General features: G+C 46.7%; 2 protein-coding genes across 9 annotated transcripts in view; one reads left to right on the top strand and one right to left on the bottom strand.

Moving 5' to 3' along the window:
- Positions 1 to 5,856, top strand: part of RNF212B (ring finger protein 212B) — a 57,704-nt gene extending 51,848 nt beyond the window's left edge. For 4 of the 5 annotated variants that reach the window (XM_060175343.1, XM_060175341.1, XM_060175339.1 and 1 more), the window contains one exon: positions 5,275 to 5,856. In XM_060175343.1, coding sequence (XP_060031326.1) covers positions 5,275 to 5,471 — 197 coding nt within the window. In that variant the 3' untranslated portion in view covers positions 5,472 to 5,856. Of the gene's footprint in view, positions 1 to 3,771; positions 3,837 to 5,274 lie in introns of all 5 variants that reach the window. The other variant, XM_060175340.1, reaches the window with a different exon arrangement.
- A 1-nt stretch (position 5,857) lies between these two features.
- HOMEZ (homeobox and leucine zipper encoding) lies at positions 5,858 to 21,704 on the bottom strand. 4 transcript variants are annotated; one of them, XM_060175334.1, is made up of 3 exons: positions 21,274 to 21,575; positions 20,955 to 21,125; positions 5,858 to 9,766 (listed from the first exon to the last, which is right to left on the bottom strand). In XM_060175334.1, exons 2-3 carry the CDS (start codon positions 20,959 to 20,961, stop codon positions 8,175 to 8,177), a joined length of 1,599 nt encoding a protein of 532 aa, XP_060031317.1. In that variant the 5' UTR covers positions 20,962 to 21,125; positions 21,274 to 21,575; the 3' UTR covers positions 5,858 to 8,174. The 4 variants fall into 4 exon arrangements, with proteins under 4 accessions (XP_060031317.1, XP_060031319.1, XP_007536669.1 ...); XM_060175336.1 differs by having other exon boundaries at positions 21,434 to 21,564; XM_007536607.3 differs by lacking the exon at positions 20,955 to 21,125 and having other exon boundaries at positions 21,434 to 21,704.
- Positions 21,705 to 22,808: the final 1,104 nt, after the last annotated feature.

The following is a 22,808-nucleotide window of genomic DNA, read 5'->3' as shown; positions in this document are numbered from 1 at the left end:
ATTTTTTCCATTTAATTAAATAGAAGAGAAATGGAGAGAGGAGAGGAAGATAGAGAGGGAGAGAGGATAGATACCTGCAGACCTGTTTCACCACTTGTGAAGCGACCCTCTGCAGGTGGGGAGCCGGGACTTAAACCCCGATCCTTGTGTGGGTCTTTGCACTTTGTACTATGTGCTCTTAACCAAGCATGCCACTGCCTGACCCTCTGTTATCTTTCTGATAGCTTACAAAAATTTTTATATTACTCCTCTACCTTTATACTCACAGATTAACTCCAGTCTCCGACTTATTAGTACACCAGTCTCACAAGAAAAAAAGAAAGAGAAAAAGGGCTGAGGAGACAGTGTGGTGATTTTGCAAGACTTATCGTACCTGAGGCTCCGAAGTCCCAGGTTCAATCCCAGCACCACCATAAGCCAGAGCTGAGCAGTGCTCTGGTCTTTCTCTCTGTATGTCTCTTTCTCATTAGAAGATGAAATAACTTCCCTAGAGAACTGCCCCACTAGGGAAAGGTAGAAACAGGCTGAGGGTATGGATTGACCTGTCTATGCCCATGTCCAGCAGAGAAGCAATTACAGAAGCCAGAGCTCCGATCTTTTGTGCTCCATAGAGATCTTTGGTCTGTGCTCCCAAAGGGACAAACAGTGGGGAAGCTTCCAGCGGAGGGAATGGGATACGGCACACTGGTGGTGGGAGTTGTGTGAATTCTGCTCCTCTTATCCCACAATCTTTTCTATTAAATATTAAATCAATAATAATAAAAGAAAAAAGAGAAGCTGAAAAATAAGAAAACACAAAGCAGAACTTGCACTGGAGTTGGCGTATCGCACCAAAGTAAAAGTCTCTGGGGTGGTGTGGGGGAGAGCACAGGTCCAAAAAGGATGACAGAGGACCTAGTGGGGGTTGTATTGTTATGTGGAAAACTGAAAAATGTTATGCATGTACAAACTGTTGTATTTACTGTCAAATGTAAAACATTAATCCCCCAGGGAGCGCAGTGGGTTAAGCACAGGTGGTGCAAAGCGCAAGGACAGCATAAGGATCCCGGTTCGAGCCCCCGGCTCCCCACCTGCAGGGGAGTCACTTCACAAGCAGTGCAGCAGGTCTGCAGGTGTCTATCTTTCTCTCCCCCTCTCTGTCTTCCCCTCCTCTCTCCATTTCTCTCTGTCCTATCCAACAACGATGACAATAATAATAATTACAACAATAATAAAACGACAAGGGAACAAAAGGAATAAATAAATATAAAAAATTTTAAAAATAAAATTAAAAAAACATTAATCCTCCAATAAAGAAATTAAAAAAAAAAAAACCTCTAGGGCGGGGGGAGAGTTCACATTCTGAAACATGATGGCAAAGGAAGACCTAGTGGGGGTTGAATTGTTATGTAGAAAACTGAGAAACGTTACACATGCACAAACTGCTGTATTTTTTTTTAATATTTATTTTATTTATGTATTCCCTTTTGTTGCCCTTGTTGTTTTATTGTTATAGTTATTATTGTTGTTGTCGTTGTTGGATAGGACAGAGAGAAATGGAGAGAGGAGGGGAAGACAGAGAGGAGGAGAGAAAGATAGACACCTGCAGACCTGCTTCACCGCCTGTGAAGCGACTCCCCTGCAGGTAGGGAGCCGGGGTTCGAACCGGGATCCTTATGCCGGTTCTTGTGCTTTGCGCCACCTGCGCTTAACCCGCTGCGCTACAGCCCGACTCCCACAAACTGCTGTATTTTACAGTTGACTGTAAACTATTAATCCCCCCAGTAAAGGGGGGAAAAAGATTTAATAAGAAAAAAGAGGTCTACAGGGTCAGGCTATAGCACATCCGGTTAAGCACACGAGGTACAAAGCGCAAGGACCAGCGTAAGGATCCCAGTTCGAGCCCCAGCTCCCCACCTGCAGGGGAGTCGCTTCACAAGCAATGAAGCAGGTCTCTCCCCCTCTCTGTCTTTCCCATCTCTCTCCATTTCTCTGTGTCCTAGCCAACAACAATGACATCAATAGCAGCACAACGATAAAAAAATGACAAAAAAAAAAAACAAGGGCAACAAAAAGGGGAAAAAATAGCCTCCAGGAGCAGTGGATTTGACCAAGCCCAAGCAATAACCCTGGGGGTAAGAAAAAAAAAAAGAAAGAAAAGAAAGGGAGGGTCGGGCAGTAGTGCAATTGGTTAAGCGAAGCGCAAGGACCTGGCACAAGGATCTCGGTTCCAGCCCCCTTCTCCCCACCTGTAGGGGAGTCTCTTCACAGGCTGTGAAGCAGGTCTGTAGGTGTCTTTCTTTCTCTCCCCCTCTCTGTCTTCCCCTCCTCTCTCCATTTCCCTCTGTCCTATCCTACAACGACGACATCAGTAACAATAATAACTACAACAGTAAAACAACAAGGACAACAAAAGGGAGGGGGGGAGTCTTGATGGGGGTTGGACAGTAGCACACTGGGTTAAGTACACATAGTGTGAGGCACAAGCACCCGCTCAAAGATCCCCATTTGAGCCCTGGCTCCCCACCTGCAGGGGAGTCCCTTCACAAGTAGTGAAGAAGGTCTGCAGGTGTCTGTCTTTCTCTCCCTCTCTCTGTCTTCCCCTCCTCTCTCAATTCTGCTCTGTCCTATCCAACAACAAAACAACAACAATGGATAAGGGAAGGCCTCCAGGAGCAGTGGATTCTCGGTGTGGCACCAGCCCCAACAATAACCCTGGAGGCAAAAAAAAAAAAAAGAGGTGAGGGGATAAAAAAAAAATCTTTGTGGGAGTCCGGGCTGTGGCGCAGCGGGTTAAGCGCACATGCCACAAAATGCAAGCACCAGAGTAAGGATCCCCCCCTCCGCTTCCCACCTGCAAGGGAGTCGCTTCACAGGCGGTGAAGCAGGTCTGCAGGTGTCTGTCTTTCTCTCCCCCCTCTGTCTTCCCCTCCTCTCTCCATTTCTCTCTGTCCTGTCCAACAACAATAACAACAGCTACAATAAAAACAAGGGCAACAAAAGGGAAAATAAATATAAATAAATATCATTAAATTTTTTTTTTAATTTTAAAAGATCTTTGTAACCCTCCTCTCCAGTTGCTTAGCTAGTAGGCTTCTCCCTTCTGAGCAATGTTCCTCAGATTAAGAACTGCCTGTTTGCTGGCAGAAGTTGAAAAACAAGATCAGAAGAGAAAGCACTAAGCAGAAGCTGGACTGGAGCTGGTGTACTGCACCAAAGTCAAAGACTCTGGGGTGGGGGGGGAGTTCAGGTCCTGGAACATGATGGCAGAGGACCTAGTGGGGGTTGTATTGTTGTGTGGAAAACAGAAATGTTGTGCATATACAAACTATTGTATTTGCTGTCGAATGTAAAACATTAATTCCCCAATAAAAGAAAAAAAAATTTTTTAAAAACATGCCTGTTTGCCACAAGTCTTGGACTCTCAAGCATCAGGTTCCTGATTCAGTCTCCAAACATTGCCTATACCAGACTGATGCTCTGGTTTGTTCCTTCAAACCCCCACCAATCAGTCAATAAAAAAATTTTAAATTATCTTTATCAGAGACAGCCAGAAATCAAGAGGGAAGGGGGTGATAGAGAGGGAGAGAGACAGACACCTGCAGCCCTGCTTCACTTCTCATGAAATGTTCCCCCTGCAGGTGGGGACCAGGGGCTTGAACCAAGGTCCTTGCACACTATAATGTGTGCGCTTAACCAGGTGCACCACCACCTGGCCCCGAATAAAAATTTTTTTTATCCTATTTATGTTAATAGGGGAGGTTATCATTCACTGTTCCATTCTGTTCTTAGGTCAGAGGGAGAACAGATCCCCCACCCTGGAGAATCTTCCTGGTTTCCAGCTACCAGCCCTGCAGGTGAGCCCCTTCTTGTCTGTGTAAAGAAAACTTACCTAGGCCTGCACACTCACTGCCTGGGCCATCCTGGTTGCCTGTGAAGGTGGTAGGATTTACCCAGTAGAGAATGATACGGATTTTGGGACCAGGTGGTGGTACACCTGGTTGAGCACACCTCTTACAATGCTTGAGACCCAGGTTCAAGCCCCCAGTCCCCACCTGCAGAGGGAAAGCTTTGCAAGTGGTGAAACAGTGCTGCAGGTGTCTCTCTCTCCCTCTATATCACTCTTCCTCTTTCTCCATCTCTTTTTTTTTTTTTTGCCTCCAGGGTTATTGCTGGGGCTCAATGCCTGCACCACGAATCCACTGCTCCCAGAGGCTATTTTTTTTCCCTTTTGTTGCCCTTGTTTAATGCTGTTGTGGCTATTATTGTTATTGCTGTCACTGTTATTGGATAGGACAGAAAGAAATGGAGAGAAGAGGGGAAGACAAAGAGGGGGAGAGACACCTGTATACCTGCTTCAACACTTGTGAAATGACACCCCCACCCCTGCTGGTGGGGAGCTGAGGGCTCGAACCAGGATCCTTATGCCACTCCTTGCATTTGGTGCCATGTGCACTTAACCCATTGTGCTACCGCCCGACCCCCTACTCCCTCCATCTCTGTATCCCCTGCCCTCTCAATTTCTCTATCAAAAATAAAAACGAAGTGGTCCGGGAGGTGGCGCAGTGGTAAAGCTTTAGACTCTCAAGCATGAGGTCATTAGTTCGATCCCCGGCAGCACATGTGCCAGAGTGATGTCTGTCTGGTTCTTTCTCTCTCCTTTCTCATAAATAAAATCTTTTTTTAAAAAAATAAATAATAAAATTTTTTAAAAGGCTGCCAGGAGTGGTAGATTCATTGTGCAAGCACCAACCCCCAGCAATAGCCCTGGTGGCAATAGAAAAATAAGTATTTCTAAATTTATTGAAGAGGAACCAGGCAGTGGCACACCTGGCTGAGTGCACAATACAAGGTACAAGGAGCTGGGTTCAGATCCCTGCTCCCTACCTGCAGGGGAAAAGCTTCACTAGTGGTGAGGCAGTGCTACAGCTCTCTCTCTCTTCCTCTTCCTCTTCCCTCTCAATTTCTCTGTCTCTATCAATTAAATGCGTAAGAATTTACCACCCTGGTAATCATTTCTGCATGGAAGCTGAGTTACCATTCTAGGTCCTCCAAAATAGTTTTCAAATATTTTACTTTGTTACCATGACTTAAATAAACATTTCATATATAGCAACAAAGTTTTGGTCACACTAGATGTACCAGATCTTAGTTTGGTGGAGTTGGTCGTTGTGCCATGGAGAAAACTACGGGGAAACAGTGGTGGTTTACTGTCCTGATAAACTTCCTATGTCTTGGAAGGGTCTGGCTTGCTCTCTTGTTACAAACGCCCTGCTTTTCTGTCCTTTGCTGCAGACTCTCTACCAACACAGGCAATTGGGATCAGCTCGGGGGAGAGACACATGGCGCACTTCCAGATAGATGATGTTCAAAGTCTGATCAAAACATGTGCTGAAGATTGGAGGATAGCAACCAAAACCAGCGAGAGGCGATGGCCTTGGGAAACGAACCCGTCTTGTTTCCTGATTTCACTCAGATCTTATGGCATTTGATCTCTGCAAAGCCTAGCCCCTGTGTTCCCTCCTAGGAAAGTGGTTGTCTGATGTAAAGCTAGTGCTCCAGGAAAATGTTTCTCTCCTGAAAGACACCTCTAGCCGCCTCATTGTCTGCAATATGAAACAAAGGTTACAAGAAAAGAAAATCTTGACATCATTGGAGAGGTGTAGCATACTAATTAACAATGTTTTATTTCTGGATTTCATTTTTCACCTTGGATATATTTTCCCATTGCGGGTGTTAACAAGCCACAACATTTTTTTTTTTTGTCCTGAGTTATTGTACTGTTTTTATTTGCCTATTGTTTCCTCAGTGTCTCGATACTATTAAATATGTTGATTTTTTTTCTCTTGTCAGTAAAATGTTGAACACAGACTTCAAGCTTGCTAGCAAATAAAAGATGCCCTTTTATTTCGATTACAATTATGTTGGTACTACAAGCTCTAGATTTGTGGAACGGTTAAGGAACACTACCTACCAGAGATCAAACGTTTACTCTTCTTTGGGTATCAAAGGGTAGAAAAGAGGAATTGAATGGGTGAGCAGACAGTGCCTTAGGCAAAAACATGACAAATACAGAACGACAGGGAGAATTGGGCCAGCAGGATAGGTCACCTGGGTAGTGCGCCTGCTGCTTTGCCATGCATGTCACCTAAGTTGCAGCCTGGCCTCCACCACATTTGAAGCTTCATTGCTGTGGCATCTTTCCCTCTTTCCTTCTGTCTCTGTCAGCCCAGTGCAGTGAAGTCCCAGAAACAACAACAAATAATAATAATAATAAATTAAATAAGACAGAAGCATCCGCTAGAGATAAATTAGATCTTGGGTATGATCTTATAGCTAGACTAAGATCCCACTACCTTTTTCTTTGCCTCCAGGGTTATCGATGGGGCTCTATGCCTGCACGATGAATCCACTACTCCCCTCGACCAGTTACCTTTTATTTTTCTTTCTATTTTTACTTGACAGGACAGCAAGAACTTGAGAGAGGAGGGGGAGATGGAGAGGGAAAGAGAAAGATAGATACCGCTTGTGAAGCCACCCCCCTGCAGACTGCCTCGATTTATTAAGAATCTGTGCTGTAGTATCAATAGGTATAGTTACCAGCAAGACAATCTTGCAAGGCTTTTTTTTTTTCTAATAATCATCATGCTAAAGTCTCAGAAATTTTCCTCATTGCCATTTGATAGCCATGAAACAGCTTGGTAATCAGGACAGTCTACTGCCTCTCTAAGTTTGTGTTTTTTGTTTTGGATAGAGAGATTCAGAGGAGAGGAGGAGATAAAGAGCGAAACAGACACCCGCAGCCCTGCTTCACCACTCGTGAAGCTTCCCCCCTGAAGGTGGGGACCAGGGGCTTGAAACCTGGCTCCTTACACACTGTAGTCTGTGCTCTTAACCAGGTGCACCATCGCCTGGCCCCAAAGTTTGCTTTCTTTTAACTTACCTCAATATATCCTGTCACTTTAGAAAAATAAAAAAGGGGACTCTGCCAGATTGTTCATGGATTTGGCTCCATTAATCTCTATAATAGACATGGCAAATTGGGAGAAAAGAGAAACAATTTTATTTGGGGCCATTTTATTATTACTCTAGCAATTTGGGGCTTCCAGTTTTATTTCTAGATGGCACTATTTCCATTAATATCTTTATATCTGAATCCAACTGATGAAAATCATTCTAGAGAATAATTAATTCAGTCTAAGACCATGGTCCCTCTGTTCCCCAAGATCCTATAAGGAGGGGGAAACCTCTTTCTGCAAACAACTTGAGAGCCAACACCAAAAACAAATGGAAAACTAAGGCTCTGTGGAGCTAGGCAGGAGACAGTGTCAAGTTTGTAAAACCAAACCTGGAACCTACCTGAAGCATTTTCTAGACAGTAGAATCCTTTCTGTCTCCTCACTCTGGAACCTCATCTACCTTTTTAAAAAGACATCTCTCCAAATTTCAACCTCCAATAAATATCCAGTCTAAACCATCCATTCTCCACCCAGTCATTACAACTTTTTCACAAGCTCCTTGGGGGAAGATTTACCCTGAGACAAATAGTGAACAGAGCAGGGATTTCCGAGGTTGAAGAAAAAAAAACAAACAAACGTACAAAGCAAAGTGGTCCCAGTATCAGAAATGAATGTTCTGCTGCTGTGACTTAACCAACAGGTGCAACATGAAACAAGTTGGTATGAGAAAGGGAAGTCTTGTGGGGAGATGGGGACTGGCTGAAGCTCTTTAGCTGACTTGTGCCAGGAGAGCAAAGAAGGGCAGGGTGCGAGGCAGCCTGATGTTCCAGGATGCACTGCAGCCATCAAAACAGAACCTAAATCTGTTTCTCCTTTAGCCCCATCCTCCCATGGATGTGGGTCCAACATCTGGCCTCTGTAGAGCTCACTAAAGGAAAAGACGGCCGAGGTGGGGCACAGGCGGTGTTCCCCAGGTCATTGTGGACCAGGTCCCAGGTACCCTGCACTGTACCCAAGCCTGGAGCTCTTTCTACCCACCAGATCCCCCACCTGGCTTTGTGCCCTCTGCTCCCCCCCCCCCTCTGTTGCATCCTCACTTCCATCTGGTCCCCCAACCTCAAGAACACAAAAGTTTTTTCAGTTCTTCGCCACAAGGTAATTAAAAAAAAAAAAAAGTGATTTGTTTAGTTGCTAAGTTGGTTCATCTTTTAGTGACAAACCTCCCTACCCCTCCCCTCAGTCCTGTAGGATCACATCGTCATCGTCATCATCTTCCTCTTCCTCCTCCTCTTCCCCCTCATCTTCTGGCAGTTCTTCCTCTTCCTCTTCCTGTTCTTCATCCAGACAAACCACCACCTCAGCAGGTTCAGGTAACCGAGAGTCAAACCAATCCAGTACCTGCTGGGCACTAAGCCTTGAAGCCTGACTCAGCTGAGGGACGTCGCTTTCCCGCAGCTGCTGGTGGGCCGCCCAGTACCTCTCCAAGGGCCGTGTGTCCGGTGGGGGCGGGGGGGCTGGCAGAGGTGGCGTCTCCGTCCATTCACTCAAGGAGCGTGTAGATGGCAGCGGTGTGGACATCGCTGGGTCCTGGGCACTGGGGGCACCAGGTACCGCATTGTCCCGGAACCATTTCAGCTGCCCGTGCTTCAAGGCATAGCGTGTGTCCCCAAACCACTGGATAATCTCGGGCCGGGGTAAACCAGTGATCTGTTCTAATTTATGGTAATCCTCACGCCGCGCCCACTGGCACTGTAGGAAAAATGACTTGAGGATAGCCAGCTGCTCTTTGGTTTTGCGCTTGGTCTTTCTCGGACGGTGCACATCTGGGGAAGGGTACTCAGAGGGAGAAGCCCTAACTGGGACTGAGTTCTGCCTTAGCCTCTGGGGCCAGGCTGACTCCAGATGTGGGGGTAGTGCCTGTTCACTGGGCGACAGTGCCTGTGTAATACAACCCAGTGACTGGTGGGATGCTGGGGCAGCAGTGGCTCCATTAGCCAGTACCTGGAAACTGGAGGAGGTAGAAGAAGGAGGAAGAGTCACTTTCGATGGCGACTCCTGCTTACAGTGACTGGTGAGTAAGGAGACTGGCGGGGCCTTATCCCCAGCGTGTGGCTGGTGGGCAGCTGCGGAGTGGTTCCAGGAAGCAGAGCTTGGACTGTGTGACTGGCTGGGATTCCCGCCTGCCTGTTCCTTAGAGAGGCCACTGTTCTGAAGATCACGCCAAAAGCCGGGTTGCTGGGGGAATGCTCCACTGCCAGGTACTACGGGGGACTCCTTTGCTTTCTGGTGACCAGGTGGCTCTGAGAAGTCCTCACGCTCTACCTTCAATGCTTTCAGCTGGGTGGGTTCACTTAAAGTCAGAGGCATGACTCCAAGGCCAGTTGGCTCAGGAGGGGGCATTGGAGGGGGCGGCACCTCCCCGGGGGGCCGTCCTGCGTGATGAGTGAAAGAGAGGAGGGATTTGAAATGGAGCTGGTCGCGATGGTAGACCACCCGGGCCCGCGTCTCTTCTATTTCTTCGGATGACCAGCTGATGCCACAGCGGAGGCGCTGGGCCATGAACCAAGTCTTGACTTTCTCCATCTGCAGCCCGTAGCGGAGGCAGAGAAGGGCGATGTCTGCTAGACTGGGGTAGGGGAAGTAGCTGAAGGTTTGTAGCAAGTGTTCATTATCATCCAGCTCACTGGTCTGGGCTGCTTGGGTCCACACAAGCTGGAGCTCCTCAGAGATTGGAGGGAGGCAGATGAGCCCAGCCGGGGAGCTATTCAGACTGCTGGCCTCTTTATTAGGTGGCATGGTGCTTTCTGCTCTGTGCACTTCAGAGATAGCTGGAGAAGAAGAGAAATAGCTCAGTCACTGAGTCTCCTCTTTCCAGCCGCTGCTCAACTTCTACCAAACAAAATGTTGGGCTCCAACCCACCAACTTGCTGTAAGTACCTGAGGGACCACTTATAAGATGCTTTTTTAGGGAGTCAGGTGATAGTGCAGCGGGTTAAGCACTTGGCGAACCGGTGTAAGGATCCCTTCACAGGCGGTGAAGCAGATCTGCAGGTGTCTATCTTTCTCTCCCCCTCTGTCTTCCCTTCCTCTCTCCATTTCTATCCTATCTAACAATGATGACATCAATAACAATAATAACTACAACAACAATAAAAAACAAGGGCAACAAAAGGGAAAATATTTTTTAAAAAAATTTTAAGATGCTTTTTAAAAATCTGCCCTCTATGAAGAGGAAGTTATTTACTACTTTAAAGTGATATTTTTCTTAATTTTTAAAAATTTATTTATTTTCCCTTTTGTTGCCCTTGCTGCTTTTCATTGTTGTAGTAGTTATCGTTGTTGTTATTGATGTCGTCATTAGACAGGACAGAGAGAAATGGAGAGAGGAGGGAAGACAGAGAGAAGGAGAGAAAGACAGACACCTGCAGACCTGCTTCACCGCCTGTGAAGCGACTCCCCTGCAGGTGGGGAGCCGGGGGCTCAAACTGGGATCCTTACACCGGTCCTTGTGCTTTGCACCATCTGCGCTTAACCCACTGCGCTACCGCCCAACTCCCTTTTTTCTTAATTTAAAAAAAATATTTATTTATTCCTTTTTATTGCCCTTGTTGTTTTATTGTTGTAGTTATTATTGTTGTTACTGATGTCATTGTTGGATAGGACAAAAAGAAATTGAGAGAGGAGGGGAGAGAAAAATAGACCTGCTTCACCACCTGTGAAGCGACTCTCCTGCAGGTGGGGAGCCAGGAGCTCGAACCGGGATCCTTAAGCTTGGATCCTTAAGCTTTGTGCCACGTTCTTCGCGCTTAACCCACTGTGCTACGACCGACTCCCTGCTGCTTTAAAGTGTTTTAACACTTCCTCACTTTAACCTTTCATGACCTTAGGAAGTCATCAGAACTTGCTATAACTCCCATTGTCTGTATGAAAAAAAAAATTTATGGGTGGTGTTAGATAGCATAATGGTTATGCAAAGAGACTCTCAAGCCTGAGACTCCAAAGTCCCAGGTTCAATCTCCTTCACCACCATAAGCCAGTGCTGAGGAGTGCTCTGGTTAAAAAAAAAAAAAAAAAATTAAAAAAATTCATGGTCAACTTGCTCCAAATCACAGTAGTAGTATTATCACCAAATACAATGTCTTTATTTTTTTAAGTTTTTTTTATATTTATTTATTCCCTTTTGTTGCCCTTGTTTTATTGTTGTAGTTATTATTGTTGTTATTGATGTCATTGTTTTTGAATAGGACAGAGAGAAATCGAGAAAGGAAGGGAAGACAAAGAGGGGAGAGAAAGATAGATACCTGCAGGCCTGCTTCACCGCTTGTGAAGTGATTCCCCTGCAGGTGAGGAGCTGGGGGCTCAAACCGGGATTCTTGTGCCAGTCCTTGTGCTTTGCACCACCTGCACTTAACCCGCTGCACTACTGCCCAACTCCTGTCTTTATTTTTTATTCTATTTTTCAGAGGTTTTTTTTTTTTTTCTTAATATTTTATTTTTATTTTTTTACCAGAGCACTGTTCAGCTCTGGCTTATGGTGGTGCGGGGATTGAACCTGGGACTTTGGAGCCTCAGGCATGAGAGTCTGTTTGCATAACCATTATGCTATCTACCCTCTGCCCCATATTTTATTATTTAATTTTTTTATTATTATCTTTATTTTTTTAGCATAGAAACAGCCAGAAACTGAGAAGGAAGGGGAGATAGAGAGGGAGACAGACAGAGAGACACCTGCAGCCCTGCTCCACCACTTGTGAAGCTTTCCCCCTGCAGGTGGGGACCGAGGGCTTGAACCCAGGTCCTTGTGCTCTATAACATGTGCACTCAACCAGGTGCACCACCACCTGGCCCGTTTAATTATTTTTAATGAGATAGAGTCCTGAGCACTGACCGGCACTGATTCATGATGGTGCTGGGGATTGAACCGGGGACCTCAGTGTCTCAGATATGGAAGTCTTTTGCATAGTCATGCTGTCTCCCCAGCTCAATGCACTGTCTTGAAAGGCGGAGAAAACTCACCATTATGTGCAACGTTTATCTTGCCAATTCAAACTCATTTCCCCTCTTAAATTCATGGGATGGACCAGTGTTACAAGACAGAGGACAGAGAGATAACACCGTGGTTATGCAAAAGACCTTCATGCCTGAGGCCCCAAGATCCCAGGTTCAATCCCCAGCACCACCATGAGGCCACAGCTGAGCAGTTTGCTTTGGGGTGGGGGGGGGGGCGTGGGCACGGGGCGCAGGCAGGAGTGACAAAAACAAGATAAGCAGTCATCTCGGAACTATTCCAAACACTTTAGCATCTCACAGTCTATGACTATCTTCAGAATGTGGATGAATGCCTCTAATTGAACGCAGTCACCAGCTCCCTTTTTTCTTTCTTTTCTTAAAGGTGGATTATTGGGAGGGGGCAGTAAGCGTCCTTAGACCCTCAACCCAAAGCTGATAGTGTTGTTTTCTGTCTATCAGTAGGGTAAGAGGTCTGCTAGCTGAAAGAAAGAGAGCTCATCCCCCCCAGGGGTCCTGGGAGATAAGAGAATGTTCCCTCCCCCAAGTCATCTTCAGAACAAAGGCTACACCCTCCCCCAGCCTTTGTCTCTTCCAATCGCTCAGGCTCACTCCAGGGAGCCTAGGGAGCGCCACAGACTCAGCTCAGGGTGGAAGGCCTGCGGCTCTTAATCTCTTCAATCCAGCTTTCTACTCAGAACCAGGTAGGCAGGCTCATTATAAATTGTAAACAGGTCCTGAAGGCGGCCCATGTGTGGGAACTGCAGACAGAGCCTTGCCTGGGCCCCATTCCTGAAATACCTGCTCTGAGTTTATACCCAAGGCCACTGTGTGAACCCAGCTTCCTCTGTGGGCACCAGAGACTCTTAGCACATCCTACCACCCTTTCCTCTCAGAGGAATGTTCTGAGTTAATAAATATTAGTTCTGATAAATCAAGATGGGGAAATATCTCAAGTCCAGGTTGATGCATGTTAATGCATGTTATAGGATAACTAGAAAAATCCAAAAGCAATTTGATGTGTCACCTTTTTAAAAAATTTTTTTTTAAGATTTAAAATTTTTTTATTTTACTGCCTTTTGTTACCCTTGTTTTGTTGTTTTTGTAGTTATTGATGTCGTAGTTGTTAGGAGAGAAATGGAGAGGAGGGGAAGACAGAGGGGGAGAGAAAGACACCTGCAGACTTGCTTCACCGCTTGTGAAGCGACTCCCCGTGCAGGTGGGGAGCCGGGGGGCTCGAACCAGGATCCTTAAGCCGGTCCTTGCACTTTGCACCACCTGCGCTTAACCTGCTGCGCTACCACCCGACTCTCAATATTTATTCCCTTTTGTTGCCCTTGTTTCATTGTTGTAGTTGTTGTTGATGTCATCGTCATAGGACAGGAGAAATGGAGAGGAGAGGGAAAGACAGAGGGGGGAGAGAAAGATAGACACCTGCAGACCTGCTTCACCGCCTGTGAAGCGACTCCCCTGCAGGTGGGGAGCCAGGGGCTTAAACCAGGATCCTTAAGCCGGTCCTTGTGCTTTGTGCCACCTGCGCTTAACCCACTGCATTACCACCCGACTCCCAATGTGTCACCTTTTAATGGGTTTCCTTTTTAACAAGCAAATCTTAACAAACCAAAGGTCATAGATACTAAAGGCAACAGAGTTTTTGTTTTTTTGTTTGGTTCTGGGAATCGAACCCAGGGCCTTGTACATGTAAAGCCTGAGCTTTTACTTCAGGACTCCAGCCCTAGCACAGCAAAAGCAATACAGTGTGATGAGAGCCTTAGGAGGGTAGATGGAATGTCATGGCATAATGGGGAGAAACATGATTCCATTATTATTTTACCAGAGCACTGCTCAGCTCTGGCTTATGGGGGTACTGCGGATTGAACCTGGGACCTTTAGTGCCTCAGGCATGAAAGGCTTTTTGCATAACCATTAAGCTATCTCCCTAGCCCCCAGAAACATGATTTCCGAGTGGGGTCAATATGCAGTTTGAAGCCCAATTCTAACTCTTAGCAGTGGTAAGCTTGTGCAAAAGTTACTGAATTCATGAGACTATTTTTTTATTGATTTTTTTAAGGTTTTATTTATTTATGAGAAAGATAGGAGAGAGAAAAAACCAGACATCACTCTGGCACACGTGCTGCCGGGGATCAAACTTGGGACCTCAAGCTTGAGAGTCCAAAGCTTCTACCACTGCGCCACCTCCCGGACCACTTTTTATTGATTTTTATTATATTTATTTATTGGATAGAGACAGCCAGAAATCAAGAGAGTAAAGGGAGACAGAGAAGGAGATACCTGTAGCACTGCCTCACCACTTGCAAAGCTTTCCCCTGCAGGTGGGGACCGGGGGCTCGACCCTAGGTCCTTGTGCACTGTAACAGGTGCACTCAACCAGGTGTGCCATCACCCGGCTCCACCAAGCCTATTTCTACATGTGAAAAATGGAGACACTGTGAGTCATGTACCCACCCTGCACCTACTATGTGCTGGCATCATGCACAGATGGGACTTGGGTGCAGTGTTAGAGCCAGAGGTCTGGGCAGCAGCAGATGAGATAAGATGTGCCCCAGCTCTACCACTTCCTAAAGTGATGCTTCTCCTGGGCTAAGTTACTCAACTAAGCCTAGTTTCCCCCCTGTAAAAAAAAAGGTCTGTAACGGCACGCACCTAGCAAGTACAGGAAGAAATGGAGAAACACACAGTTAATTTAAAACTAAACCAAGGGGCCAGACGGTGGTGACCTGGTTAAGCACACACATTAAAGTGCACAAGGTCCCAGGTTTAAGCCCCTGGTCCCCACCTGTAAGGGGAAGGCTTCACAAGTGGTGAAGTAGGGGGCTGCAGGTGTTGCTCTGTCTCCCTCTCCCTCTCTTATCAATCTTCCTCACTCCTCTCAGCTTCTTTCTTTTTTTTTTTAATTTATGTATTTATTCATAAGAAAGATTTGAGGAAAGAACCAGGTATCACTCTGGTACATGTGCTGCTGGGATCAAACTCAGGAACCTCATGGTTGAGAATCCAATGCTTTATCTACTACGCCACCTCCCAAACCACTACTCCTCTCAATTTCTATCTCTATTCAATAATAAACAAAAATATTAAAGAAAAAAGAAAAACAAATTTAGAAAAAAAAAAGACTAAACCAAGCAAAGGCTCAATAAAGTAAAGGCTTCTATCATTATCTCAGCCTCCTAGGGTGACTCTAGACAACAGAGGATTCTAGTCAGCAGTGGAGGAACATTTTTATTTAATTTATTTATTATTTATTTATCTTTTATCAGAGCACTCCTCAGTTCTGGCTTATGGTGGTGTGGGGGATTGAACCTGGGACTTTAGAACTTCAGGCATGAGTCTCTTTGCATAACCATATGCTATCTACCTCACCCTTTATTTATTTTTTTAAAACTTTAAAAAATATATTTATTTATTCCCTTTTGTTGCCCTAGTTGTTTTATTATTGTCGTCGTTGTTGGATAGGACAGAGAGAAATGGAGAGAGGAGGGGAAGACAGATGGGGGAGAGAAAGACACCTTGCAGACTTGCTTCACCACCTGTGAAGTGACTCCCCTGCAGGTGGGGAGCCAGGGCTCAAACGGGGATCCTTGCTGGTCCTTGCGCTTTGTGCCACGTGCTCTTAACCCATTGCGCTACAGCCCGACTACCTTTTTAAAAAAAATTTTAATGTTTTTATTTATTACTGGACACAGAGGAATTGAGAGGGGAGGGGGAGGCAGAGAGAAAGAGCAACAGAGAGACACTTGTAGCCCTGCTCCATCAATCATGAAGCTTTCCCCTACAGGTGAGGACCAGGGGCTTGAACCTGCAACCTTGTGCACTGCAATGTATGCACTTAACCAGTTGTACTTGGCCCCTCTATTTATTTATTTTTAATCAAAGTACTGCTCAGCTGTGGCTTACACTGGTGCCAGGGATTGAACCTGGAACTTGGGAGTTTCAGGCGCGAAAGTCTTTGTTAATTTTTTAGTTTTTTTAAATTTATTTTATTTTCCCTTTTGTTGCCCTTGCTTTTTATTGTTGTAGTTGTTATTGTTGTCGTTACTGATGCTGTCATTGTTAGATAGGACAGAGAGAAATGGAAAGAGAAGGGGAAGACAGAGGGGGAGAGAAAGACACCTGCAGACCTGCTTCACCGCCTGTGAAGTGACTCCCCTGCAGGTGGGGAGTCAGGGGCTCGAACCGGGATCCTTATGCCGGTCCCTGCACTTCGCACCACGTGCGCTTAACCTGCTGCGCTACCGCCCAACTCCCTATTATTATTATTTTAACAGAGCACTGCTCAGCTCTGGCATGGGGGATGGAACCTGAAACTTTGGAGCCTCAGGCATTAGTCTCTTTGCATAACCTCTATGCTATCTCCTCAGCCAACATGTGCGGTTTTATATTTTCTGTCTGAGGAGTTAGCTATTAACTCAGAATTTTGCTGTTTTAAAAAATATAAAAATCAGGGCCAAGGACATGGCTTACTGCATGTTTTGTTAAGTGTGAGGCCTTGAGTTTGATTTATATTACTGCTTAATAAGGCAGGGTGGTGCTTTGCTCTTTCTCAATAAAAATGAAATAAAAATAAATAAATCTGAGGGGCCGAGTAGTGGTGTGCCTGGTTGAGTACACATGTTACAATGTGCAAGGACTCAGGTTCGAGTCCCCCGTCCCCACCTGCAGGGTGAAAGAAGTGGTGAAGCAGTGCTGCAGGTGTCTCTCTGTCTCTCTCCCTATCATCCCCTTCCCTCTCTATGTCTGGCTGTCTCTACCAAATAAAGGTAATAAATAAATAAATAAATAAATCTGTAGTCTCTGAGGTGGCAAGTGGATAAAGAGTTAAATTCACAAGTATAAGGTCCTAAGCATCATATGTGCCAGAGCAATGATCTGGTTCTCTCTCATTAATAAATATATCTTTAATATGTAATTCTAAAAATTAAGTATAAAAAACACTGCTTTGGTGGTCCGGGAGGAGGCGCAGTGGATAAAGCGTCGGACTCTCAAGTATGAGGTCATGAGTTCAATCCCCGGCAGTACATGTACCAGAGTAACGTCTGGTTCTTTCACTCTCCTACTATGTTTCTCATTAATAAATAAATAAAATCTTAAAAAACAACAGAAAAAAAAAACACTTGCTTTGGGAGAACTGAATTCATGCTATGGATGTAAATCCTTCTTGACTGCCAGATGAATTACTATCTATGGCAGCTTGGCTACCATAGATAGTAGGTACGGCTGGGTGGCCTTGAATGGACATCTGCTAAGCCACCAGCTAGAAATCTTAGCCCACCAGGAATCAGGAATACCATCAAAAGGAAGGTGGAAAACACTTGAACACTTGCTATCTGTCTTAACCTGATTTTTGACTGTCCCTCCCACCTACCCGCACGTGGTGCTGGGAAATGAACCCAGGGCAGCCTCCTGGCCCAATTCTTGATTCTATTTATTTGTCTTTCTCACTGAGAGAAAAGAGCAGAGTGGTCCCCTGGCACTGTCCTTGGTGTTCTCGTGTGGTGCCAACAACAAACCCCGGGCCTGAGGCAGCTCTGGGTGTGCGGGCTCCAGCTGCTAAGCCACCTCCCAGGCCTCCACTTGTGTCCTGTTCTTTTAAGGAACAATAACACTTTATTTAATTAATTTTTTTATTCTCTTTATTTATTGGATAGAGACAGTCAGAAATCAAGAGGGAAGGGGGTGACAGAGAGGGAGAGAGACAGATACCTGCAGCCCTGCTTCACCACTCGTAAAGCTTTCCCCCTGCAGGTGGGGAATAGGAGCTTGAACCCAGGTCCTTGCACACTGTAATACATGCGCTCAACCAGGTGCCCCACCACCCAGCCCCTCTATTTTATTTTTTATTTATTATTTTTATTTTTTACCAGAGCACTGCTCAGCTCTGGTTTATGGTGGTACAGGGGATTGAAGCTGGGACTTTGGAGCCTCAGACATGAGAGGCTCTTTGCATAACCATTATGCTGTCTACCCTGCCCTTTACTTTTTTTTTAAGTTTTTTTTTTCACTTATTTATTCCCTTTTGTTGGCCTTTTTTTTTTATTGTTGTAGTTTTTATTGTTGTTATTGATGTCATTGTTGGATAGGACAGAGAGAAGTGGAGAGAGGAGGGGAAGACAGAGAGGAGGAGAGAAAGATAGACACCTGCAGACCTGCTTCACCGCCTGTGAAGCGACTCCCCTGCAGGTGGGGAGCCGGGGGCTCGAATGGGGATCCTTATGCCGGTCCTTGTGCTTAGCACCACCTGCGCTTAACCCGCTACGCTACAGTCCGACTCCCATAACAGTTTATTTTATTTGTTTTAAATATTTATTTATTCATTCCCTTTTGTTGCCCTTGTTTTTTTTTATTGTTGTAGTTATTATTGTTGTCGTTGGATAGGACAGAGAGAAATGGAGAGAGGAGGGGAAGACTGAGGGGGAGAGAAAGACAGACACCTGCAGACCTGCTTCACTGCTTGTGAAACGACTCCCCTGCAGGTGGGGAGCAGGGGACTCGAACAGGGATCCTTATGCTGGTCCTTGCACTTTGTGCCACCTGCGTTTAACCTGCTGTGCTACCGCCCAACTCCCAACAGTTTATTTTTGAATAAGGAATTCAAACTATGGCCTCATGTATGTGCAATTATACCCGTTAGGACTTTTTCATTGAGACAGACCATGGCACCAGAGCTTACAAAGAAGTGTGCCTCTCCACAGGGTGCTGAGGCTTGACCCCGGTTGGTACATGTGGCAAAGCACACACTATACCCAGTGAGTTCTTTCCAGTCTACAATGACACTTTAGATGTGAAGGAAACCCCTGTAAGTGTAATGGGAGGAGTGTGAGGATGAAGACTGCCCGGTGGAAAAGGCAGGCACAGCTATAAGCCAACAATGAAGCAGTTTCCTTTTTCATTCAAGTGGTTTGCTAGCCTGCAGGCTCTCGGGGCATCAGCTTGAAATTTCACTGTGAGCTGCAGTAATGTAAATAACGTATGGAGTATAATGCTTCTATCCAGTTTCCATGCACACGAGACACAAATCGTGAAAGGTTTCCTGGTCTAGAACAGTGGCTTAAATTAAGGCACAGCTGTATTGCAGACTTCCCTTAAAGAATCTGACTTTGAGGGAGTCGGTCTGGCAATAGCACAGCGGTTAAGCGCATGTGGTGCCAAACACCAGGGCTGGCTTAAGCATCCCGGTTCAAGCCCCCAGCCTCCCACCTGCAGGGGAGTTGCCTCATAAGTGTGAAGCAGGTCTGCAGGTGTCTATCTTTCTCTCCCCCTCTGTCTTCCCCTCCTCTTTCCATTTCTCTCTGTCCTATCTAACAACACCAGTAACTACAACAATAAAAAACAAGGGCAACAAAAGGGAAAAATAGATAAATATAAAAAAATATTTTAATCTCTTTCTCTGTATCTCAGTAAAAAAAAAAGTTACGAATTCTTACAAAGTGTGACACCACCCCCATAATCATTCACACCTTCACATCACACATATAATTTGGGAGGGGGTAACTAACTGTTTAGAAGCCCAAGTTAAGAATCTCTGTCTTGCACGGGTAGAGATAGCACAGGATACACATGCCTAAGGGGCCAGGTTCAATCCACAGTACTGCCATATGCCAGAAATACATAGTCTGGGGGTCGGGCAATAGCGCAGCCAGGTTAAGCGCAGGTGGCACAAAGCGCAAGGACCAGAGTAAGTATCCCGGTTTGAGCCCCCCGGCTCCCCACCTGCAGGGGAGTCGCTTCACAGGCAGTGAAGCAGGTCTGCAAGTGTCTGTCTTTCTTTCCCCATCTGTCTTCCCCTCCTTTCTCCATTTCTCTCTGTCCTATCCAACAATGAACATCGACAAGAACAATAATAATAACTACAACAAGGGCAACAAAGGGGGAAAAATGGCCTCCAGGAGCGGTGGATTCCTGGTGCAGGCACCGAGCCCCAGCAATAACCCTGGACAAAAAAGAAACAAAAAGAGACAAAAAGAAAAAGAGAGAGAGAGAAATACATAGTCTACAGGGGATTAGGTATCGGTAATATTAGTTCGAGACAGAGAGGAACATTCACTAAGACTAGGATTCACTGACCCACTGGGTTACATGAACAATATTCACAGTGCTGGTAGAGTGCTAGAGGCTGGTAGAATGTAATTCAACATCACATAAACCATGGTCCAGGAGGTGGCACAGTGGATAAAGTGTGGGACTCTCAAGTGTGAGGTCCAGAGTTCAATCCTCCGCAGAACATGTACCAGAGTGATATCTGGCTCTTTCTCTTTCTCACTCTCTGCCTATCATCCTTCATGAATAAATAAAATCTTTTTTTAAAAAAATCATGTAAACCTATGAAAAATCAGTGCATTAACAGTTGTTCCTATGAAAACCAAGTCAAATGCTTTGAAAGACATGAGTGAGTGTATGTAGTTTAAAATTTGAGTTGGGTAAGGGCAACTGTAAAAGACTGGGGAGGGGGACTTCAAATCTCAAAGGTATTCTGTATTTAAATTGCTTTGATCACTTATAAAAGTTCTCAGGGTGCAGCCAGCTCTTAAATTTGCTTGTGGAGATTATAATGGAAAGGCATATGGGAATACTAATCAGACTTGCATCAGGAAGACACCAACACTAAGAAGACTGGTGAATGCACCCACTTTGAATGGCCGAGCTTAATAAGGTATGTGTGCATCACAAAAGAAATGTCCCTGCTTGAACTGACTTTTGAGGGTTTTTCAATTACTGTCTTCTACCTATCCTAACAGTAATACCATAAAAGGGTTTGAAATGAGTGGTGAGGAAGAGGTTTATGCGATAAAAGGTCTCCTCTCCTGTACTGGGCCCACATTATCAAACAGGTCTCTGCTGGAGTTTTCTTCTTTCGTTTAGAAGTCTCCAATGAGGAGGCAGCACCGGGAACCTCTGACGACTCACAACTCTGATTCTCATTTTCCTGGTTGATTTTTCTGAGGATGGCTGGGGGGGGGGGGGGGGCTTACAGAAGGGGCATTTCTCCTAAACCTTTCATTTCCAAAGGCCACTGCTCCCCAGAAGTAAGTTCAGGTTTCTGTAAAGTGCTGAGGTCGCCGAGAGGTGGTCATGGAGGGGGCAGGGGGGCCAGCGGGTGGGAAGGCCTGGGAAGGAAACGTCTCTCCTATCCTCCATTTCCTAGGCGGGCTAGATGGCTCCAAACTGGGTCAGAGAACAAAAAAACAAACAAACAAAAAAAGTTGCTGCACTTGGGGGCGAGGAGCCCCCCGGGAAGCAGGCGGATCCTCATCCTCCCCTCACCAAGGGCGTCCCAACCCAGTCGTCCCCTCCACCCTACACACCCACTCACCCTTCCCCAGTTACAACGGGGAACCGAAAAGTCCAGAGGAGCGAGCAGCGGGCGACTTCGAACCCAGAATTCTCCTCCCCCCGTGCGGGGCCGGGGCTCCGGAGGCCCGAGGTTGCAGGGGGGCTGGGAGGGCAGGTCGCAGAGGCTGGGGATCACTCACCGAGGTCCGGCCCGGGCGGCGGCTCCCAGCCTCGCACCAGGGCCCGGGGATAGGGGTGAGGGAGGAGGGGAAGAAAGGGCAGGGGGGCCTCCGGAGTGGGAGTGGGGCTGCTGTCCGGTGCGGCCTGCTCGGAGCACACCCGCGCAGACGGGGGCCGGGAATGTCCCTCCCGCCCCCAAGAGCGCGCCCGTCTAGCCCGGCCCTGCTCCAGCGACTTGGAGGCGGGGCAGGTGGGTGGGGCGGGCGTCCAGAGGGGCGTGGCCGGTGCTAGCCGGGCCCTGATTGGCTTTGATTGGCCCGCTCTGGAACGCCCATTGGCTGCGTGAGTCTCCGCTGAAGCCTGCCATTGGCTGCACGGGCTTCAGTGGGGTGGCTATTGGGTGCGTGAGGCCGGGAAGATGTCCCCCGGGGTTGGTGTGCCGGGACCTCTCAGTCCCCGTCCTTCGTCCTGTCCGCGCGGAACCTTCGCAGTGTCCGCGCCCGGGCCCTCTTCCTCTCGCTTTTCCTCAGAGACCCAGCACTGCACTGAGCTCTCCCCACTGTCTCTTACTTCCGGAAGGAAGACCTTTTCCAGCGTTCCCCCGGCCGACCTTCCGCACAGCTCGAGCTGCCCCTCCCCGGCCGAGGGCCCAACCGCCGTTGGTGGCGTCACGGCGAGCGGAGCGCGGGTGCGCGCGGCGCGGCGCGGCGCGGTCGGGTGGCTTCCCGGCCGGAAGGAGGAGGATCCCGGGCGGCCGCCAGTTGGCACCGCGCCGTGGTCTGCAGAGACGGGGCGCCGGCGGGGTCCCCTCGCCGGGACCACCAGGCCCCCAGTGCCCCTCCCTGCGCTAGTAGCCAGGACCTGGAGCTCCGCCTCTGCCCCAAGGTCGGGGGCTTTGCTTTTTTGTTTGTTTTGTTTTGTTTTCAGGAAAAGGATGACAAATGCATTAAAATAAATTTTGGGTCCAGAAAGAAAACACACACACACACACACACACACACTAGAATTTGGGAACAGTATCTTGTGAACAGTATCTTAAAACAGTTTCAAACTTTGTTCTGTATTCTGCAGACCTCACTCCTCCCATGTTTCTTTCTTCCCAAACTGTGATCGTAACTGCTAGTCGTGATTCCTCGTCGCTTCACTCTTAAAAGTCTACAAACTCTTTCTGGTTTGCAAAGCATCAAAAAATGTTTCTCTGGACTTTGACGCTAAGTCCCAGATTTTCTTTTTTAAAAAGATTTTATTTACTTATTCATGAGAAAGATAGGAGAAAGAGCCAGACATCACTCTGGTTCACGTGGAGCTAGGGATTGAACTCAGGAACTTATGCTTGAGAGTCCAGTGCTTTATCCACTGTGCCACCTTCCAGACCACAGCCACAGGTTTTCTACT

The sequence above is a fragment of the Erinaceus europaeus genome, chromosome 16 (genome assembly GCF_950295315.1).
Source record: "Erinaceus europaeus chromosome 16, mEriEur2.1, whole genome shotgun sequence".
In the NCBI taxonomy this organism is placed as follows: domain Eukaryota; kingdom Metazoa; phylum Chordata; class Mammalia; order Eulipotyphla; family Erinaceidae; genus Erinaceus; species Erinaceus europaeus.
Note: the sequence above shows the minus strand (reverse complement) of the source record. Positions and strands in the feature narration are given on the sequence as shown.